The 6,582-nt window shown below is 50.0% G+C and overlaps 2 protein-coding genes across 2 annotated transcripts in view; both read left to right on the forward strand.

The window, feature by feature from the left end:
* Positions 1 to 118: 118 nt before the first annotated feature.
* Positions 119 to 427, forward strand: LOC104292974 (feather keratin 1-like). The gene has a single exon (XM_009892406.1). The coding sequence runs from the start codon at positions 119 to 121 to the stop codon at positions 425 to 427; it is 309 nt and encodes a 102-aa protein (XP_009890708.1).
* Positions 428 to 1,687: 1,260 nt separating this feature from the next.
* Positions 1,688 to 6,582, forward strand: part of GTSF1 (gametocyte specific factor 1) — a 12,089-nt gene continuing 7,194 nt past the window's right edge. Inside the window, exons 1-2 of the mRNA XM_009892413.1 lie at positions 1,688 to 1,732; positions 2,128 to 2,179. Coding sequence (XP_009890715.1) covers positions 1,688 to 1,732; positions 2,128 to 2,179 — 97 coding nt within the window. The remainder of the gene's footprint in view (positions 1,733 to 2,127; positions 2,180 to 6,582) is intronic.

Genomic DNA, 6,582 nt, shown 5'->3' on the forward strand with positions numbered 1-6,582 from the left:
TCTCCCCCCAGCACGTCCCTTGAGACCCTTGTTGTGGCGTGACAGGCTGCTCCTCACTCATCTCTCCTGGTCTGCTTCCTCCTGTCCTCTCTCCCAGGTGCACCTCCAGCCACAAGACATGTCCTGCTACAACCAGTGCCTGCCATGCCTGCCCTGCCAGCCCTGCGGCCCGACCCCGCTGGCCAACAGCTGCAATGAGCCCTGTGTCAGGCAGTGCCAGGCCTCCACCGTTGTCATCGAACCTCCTCCCGTGGTGGTGACCCTGCCCGGACCCATCCTCAGCTCCTTCCCACAGAACACCGCCGTTGGATCCTCCACCTCCGCTGCCGTTGGCAGCATCCTCAGCTCTGAGGGAGTGCCCATCTCCTCCGGGGGCTTTGGCCTCTCCAGCTTCGGCAGCCGCTGCAGGAGGTGCCTCCCCTGCTAAAGCTGCTGACCATGGCCCTGGGGAAGGTCCTCAGGGACCCTCAAGATGGTACCGGAGTGGGGATGGAGCATCGGGTTGTTGCTTTCAGAGGGGCTGAGCAACCCCAACACCCCTTGCAAAAGGACGGGGCCAGCCTGGGCTCTCGGAAAGCACGGCCCATGCCTGCCTTTCCCCTCTTCCACTCTCTGCTTTCCCTCTTGTGTCCTTGTTCTCTTGTGCTGCCCTGTGCAGTGAGCCCCACAAAGACAGACTAGTGAAACCTGCTGGCCCTGCTCCATCTCTGGGGCAGGCAGAGGGACACCTGGATGGACACAGCCATGGGGCACAGCCTCTCATCCAACCTTGGTGCTCCCTGCACTGGGCCCTCCACTCAGATCAATCTCGTTTCCCTCTTTTGACTCATTAAAGTTCTGATGCATCCCAGCCCCTGCCTTTGTGTCCTCCTTCGCCCTGCAGGTGTCCTCCCAATATATTCAAGGACAGAGATGTTGATCCGTGTGGTTCTGGGATGGGGGTTTTGGGGATGGTTGCATAGTGGTTGTTAATGCAATGATTGTTAACTGTCACTGCATGGTCCTTCCCTCTGTGGACACTCCCAACACTTACAGTCAGGAAGGAGGGTGTTTCTACAGGGAAGTCAGGAGTGCATGGGGTACATGGAGAGCCTTCAACATTCCCAAAAAAGAGAAGGGTGGGACACAGTGCACTGGGCCCCCCTCAGGAACTGTCACTTGCAGGTGAGGAGGTATCCATAACTTCTTCAGAGTCCCTGGCCATCAGACCCAGCTTTTTTGAGCCTCTGCCCAGAAATGTCCTCTTGGCCTCAGTGCTCAGAAGGGGTGTGTGGCCACTCCCAAGCTTGGTTGAGAAGACTGGGCTGTTGAAGGCCCTGGGAGGGCAGCATCCTCACAAGGTCTTGAGGAGGGGAGGAAAGGGACTTCCTCTTGCTCTGGATGCCACTGTGATGGAGGGGAAAGGCTCTGGTAGAAAATGGTCCCAGAAAACAGCAGGAGTGAGAATGAGGTGAACAGGTTCACCATGCACATCGTCCTCCTACTTCCCCCTATGGTGTGGGTTTCCTGGGGAAAGTTTCTGGAGAGACACTGAGGGGAAGGAGTGAGGCAGGGGGTTGTGGCAAATCATTCTTTAATGATAGTCCAGAAGCTCTCCAAAGCAGTGCTGTCTCCAGCAGGAAAGACTGCACAGAGGGTTGCAGCTGAGGAAGGGGAGCTGCTGAACTGCCTCAGGACATTCCCAAGCATGATGATGCAGGAACTCCCAGAGCCCTACTCGGCAGTTGGCTTGGTAGTGGAGACACTGCCAAATTCCTCCACACACATCTTCCAGCCCCTTGCAAGCAATGCTCAAATGCAAGTCAGGAAAATGTATTCTGCTGGAGAATTCCATCAATATAAACATGTTCCCCACTGCAGAGATCTTCCCACTGTGGGCAAGGTCTACTGTGGGGGCAGGTGCTAATCAGTCTGAGGGAACAGACACAAGTGGCTCAGCTTCCTTGCCAAAGAGGTTGGACGTGTTCGTGACCTCTCTTGAATTCACAACACATACCCCTGAATTTCGGAGAGTCTTTTCACTATCCCCATGGTTGAAGAGCAGCACATAGTATTCAGGAGTTAAAGGCTTATCAGGACAGACTGTCAGCAAGCAAGTGAGGAGCTGCTTTCCCTTCTGCTTGACAGTTCTTCAAGAAAAAGGAGATGAAGATCAAATATGGAAACAAGAAAGGAGAAGGTAAGGCAAGATGCATTGCTGCTCAGGGTGAGTTTTGCAGTGTCATGTGTGCTCTGTCACTGAGTGACCTGTGACAGCGAAGAGATAGTTTCCTGTCAGAAGTTCTCGCAGTCGCCTTGAGAAGGGAGCGTAGCCCATCCTTGTGTCAGCAATGGCTGCTTTAGATTCTGCAGCCCAACAGCCAGCTCAGGACAAGCATAGAATCATAGAATCGTTCTGGTTGGAAGCGACCTTCCAGATCATCAAGGCCAGCCGTTAACCTGGCACTGCCAAGTTACCACTAGCATCCAAGACACATGTCAATCATTCCCTGATGGGGGAACATTTTGGAAATGGGGATAAAAAGGGTCACTGCTGTGTGTAAACCTTTGGGTTTACATAATGGTCAGAATTGTTTTATGATCTGCATTAGGGCAGATGAGAAATACACCACTGCAAGATAAAGTATGCAGGGACACATCTCAATCCTTTGGCAGATTTAGTCCATCTCAGGCTCCTGGAAACAGTTAAGATTTTACATATTTTTGCAAATAAAAGGCCAAGAAGATGCAAGCTTCTCTGTGCTTGAAAATGTCTGTTGTTAATGTTTCCATTCAAAAGAAGCCTACACTGTACTCCTGATCTACTGTTATCATTGTATAAACACACCGTCTCTTGTACCTTAAGATGATTCTGCTGTTGCTACTACCAGAGAGCACTGGTAAGTCTTCAGTTACCTCCTGGAATTAAATTAGGCAGGGCAGGACCTACTGCCAGAAAACCTTGTCCAGTAACCTCTAACTGAAACACTCGGAAACCCTCTAGTGATCTTCTTTCCCTCAAGGAAATCACGGAACTGAAGGTCAGTTCCTTCTGCTGACATCCATATGAGTCTCCTCATATGAAGTCAGTTCCAAGAAAGGGCTATTGTCTTGAGGAGATGTAGGCTGTGAGCATATGTTGTCCAGGGAGGATAGAGGTAGAGGCAGAATAATGGAGCAGAAGAGAATGTTTTCAGCTCTAGAGAAAATTGTTCCCTAAATCGCATTTAGAGTGAGAAAATTAAAAAAGTTGTTTTCTTTGCAGAAAAACTACCTAGGTTCTAAATCAGAAGCCAACCACCCTCCCACCCCTTGCCTGTCTCACTACGGAGAAAACGTGTTCAGCTGCAACAGGAATTCACTTTAGATGGAGTGGAGATGCACAGGAGGACATACCAATGCAAAGCAAGTTTTCTAAGAAAATGCTGGCCATGATGCTGGCCAGGCTTCTATGTTCATGCAGCATATGGCAGAGCAGTGATCATGAATATCACTGTCATGGATATAATCGTCACGGCATGATGAATGCCAGAACTATGCAGTAAAAATATTCAGTGTATGTGACTTGCCCAGCAGCACAAGCACAAGATGACTTTTTCTGTAGGCTCTGTAATCTCTTGGTTTGCCCTCTATCCTGAACTACTTCTACCTGACCAGAGTAGCAGTGTCCCCTAACTTGGCACCTTCAGCAGATTTGCTGATGTCAGACAGCAGGGTAGAGGAGGATTTTTCTCAACCAAATGGAAGACGAAAAGGCATCTCAGCAATGCAAGCCCAGAGGGGACAGTCAGCCAGAAAGTAAACAATGGCTTCAGCGGGCCTTAGGCACATCAGCACAGCCGTGACTCACCTTCAGCAGGGACTCTGGATCCTTCAGCTCTAGGGGATGCTTATCAGGGTCTGACAGCACTGGGAAGAGACAGCGGCAGGAGACTTTCCAGTGCCCAAGAGGAGCCAGGATTGGTTGAAATTCTCCCTCCAGGATTGCAAATTCAGATACACAGGAGGAGAAGAGAGCTAGGGGCACCCCACTGGGATCCTGGGAGAACAACCACTTGCTTGGGGCAGTGATGAGACCCTTTGCTTGTCCAGGCCTCCTGGAGAGATTTCATACTGCCTCTGGGGAGGGTTCGTTGCATCAGAGTGGGCAGCATAAGGTGGGCAGAGTCTCAGCCTAACAGCAGGCCTTTCCATGGATATGTCTGCAATCCATGGGTCCTAAATTCACCTGAACTAGCTGCAAATGTCTCTCTGAGAGAGGCTTTCCAGCTCAGAGCCCCGCTGGAACCAGTAAAAGGTCATGGCAGAGATGCAGCTCTGGAAGTTAAATTGCTCCAGAAGTGCTTCGCGGGCAGTATCAAAGTCTGCGTGGTGGATGGGAACAGATGAGGTCCATGCAGCCAAGTCGTGATGCTCTTAGCCTGTTTTTACCAGGAAACTTTGCAATGGAGCAACGCACTGGAGTCCATGCTGAGCTCCAAAGCGCAGCAAACTCTTATCAGACGTTAGTTGCCTCTTCTTGCCCTGGAAAAAGCAGGGACTGGAGGGAGAAGCTAAAACCATGCTGCAGTGGAAAACACATCTCTTCCTCCAGACATTCAGGTTTCCTTCCCTCACCCCCTAAAGGCACTACGTAACATCAGGACAGGGATCCCCTCACAGAGCAGAGCACATCCATCTTCCACACACATCCTCCTGTGTGTCCCACTCCACGGCAGCACAGGCAGGCCTGACACCTGCGCGTGAACACAGTCCGCACGAGCCAGTGCTCAAGCAGACGCTGTGCTCTAACCACAGGGCTGCACTCCCACCCTGCAGCTGAAGGGACCTGGGTGATGGTGATGTAGGGCATCCTGACCTAAGAAGTTAGCTTATGTTAGGATTGTCAACGTTAGCCTTAATTAACTAGTAATGAACAGAACAATGTGTTGTTTGAAGTCCCTCTAGCCTTAATTAACTAGTAATGAACAGAACGCTGTGTTGTTCGAAGTCCTTATTTTCTGGACCTTGACATCTGGGATTGATTGTATATAGGAAGAATTAAATAACAACCTGGCAAGAGGAGAATCCAGTTGGCCAACCTGGCAACAGAACCTGGCAACCTTTTAAGGTATCCTGAAGTGAACTGCCTTCATTATAATACTAAAAAACACACCCACAGGTCAGGAAGACCCTTGCCCAGGTGAAGACCCTTCCCCCGCACATGCATGACGATTAAAAGAATGACATAGCAGATATTATATGTAAATTACTAACCAATCATTGTAACTGGGAGTGTACTACCTTGTAACTTTTGTGTATAAATATAGCAAGAAGACCGGCATGGGGTGTGCTTGATTTGCGGAAAATCCACCGAGCGCCCAGGCCTGAATAAATACCGTGTATCTCTCCTGAGCGTGTGAGATTGGTTAACTGTGTGCTGGGCATGAATCCGCTTTTTGGACAACAATGGTTTGCAAGAATCCAGGCCCCTGCATCACCAGCCTTCTGCTTCCAAAAAGTACCTCTCCATTCATTTCCACATGCATTGAACATTTATATTTTGGTTGCAAAATGAGGCAATCATGAGGCAAAAGCGAGTGGTTTTGGAACCAGTAATGTGGGGAGAGGAAGCAGCACGGATCTCTGATTTCATTTCACAGGAAAACCTCAGTTTTTTTCCTCCCGTGTTGCATGGGCCCAAGAGCAGAGTGTAAAAACGTGGCCTTTGTTCAAAGCTTTCTCTTTGCTCTGAGCCTTCGAGGTAGGAGACCTGTGGGAGCAGAAATCAAACAGGAAAGCCAAATCGCCTTGCTCCATACATCTGGAAACAGCCCGGCAGGACAGGCCGCCCACCGGAGCTGCACAGCGCACGGCTCCACCAGACCCTCAGCCACAGCCTCCTGCGGGACTTCCAGGGCAGGGACACGACTCTCCCTATCTTGGTGTAATAAGGAATTTAGCAAAAGAATTTTGCTGCAGCTAAAATGGATGTGTGGTTGCTATGGCTTCAGCTAAGATGGGTGTGTGCTTGCAATGCGTTTGGAAAAGGGATAGTGTTAGACAGGGTATCAGACAAAAGCAACAGTTGTAAGTACCAAACCATTGCAAAACAAAGGGTGGTGTAGTTAGCTAAGATAACCACAGAAGTGTGAAGAATAAAGAAGCAACAAGAAGGATGTAGTGATAAAGACTTTGAGCCTCCCTCTGATGACCACCAGGAAGACCCCTGAGGAAGCGTATCACCTGCGCCGCTAGAAGGGAGGGGGCATGCTCGGGGGTGGGCTGCATTCCTAGAACTCATTGACTATGTAATTGGGGGTGGGTTGTGTTCTGAAAACTCATTGGTTATGCAAATCATTTTCGAAGACGAAATATGAATAAGAAAAACAAAATAAAAACAAGCGTCTGTAGAAGAAAAACGAGCCACAGGAGGAGAAACCCCCTGTGTAACTCCCAGTGCTGTAATAAATGTTCTTTGCTCCACCAAATTTGCCCCTGAATAAAATTCAATACCGTGAGTGTGTTCCTCACATTGGGAAGGGGGCTGGAGTTTTCAGTCCCCATTTGGGCGCTGGTGGCCAGGCGGACCCTTCCGCCACGCCGGCCCTGCTGGGAGGAAAC

Source organism: Charadrius vociferus, unplaced genomic scaffold, assembly GCF_000708025.1.
Source record: "Charadrius vociferus isolate BGI_N301 unplaced genomic scaffold, ASM70802v2 scaffold779, whole genome shotgun sequence".
NCBI lineage: Eukaryota > Metazoa > Chordata > Aves > Charadriiformes > Charadriidae > Charadrius > Charadrius vociferus.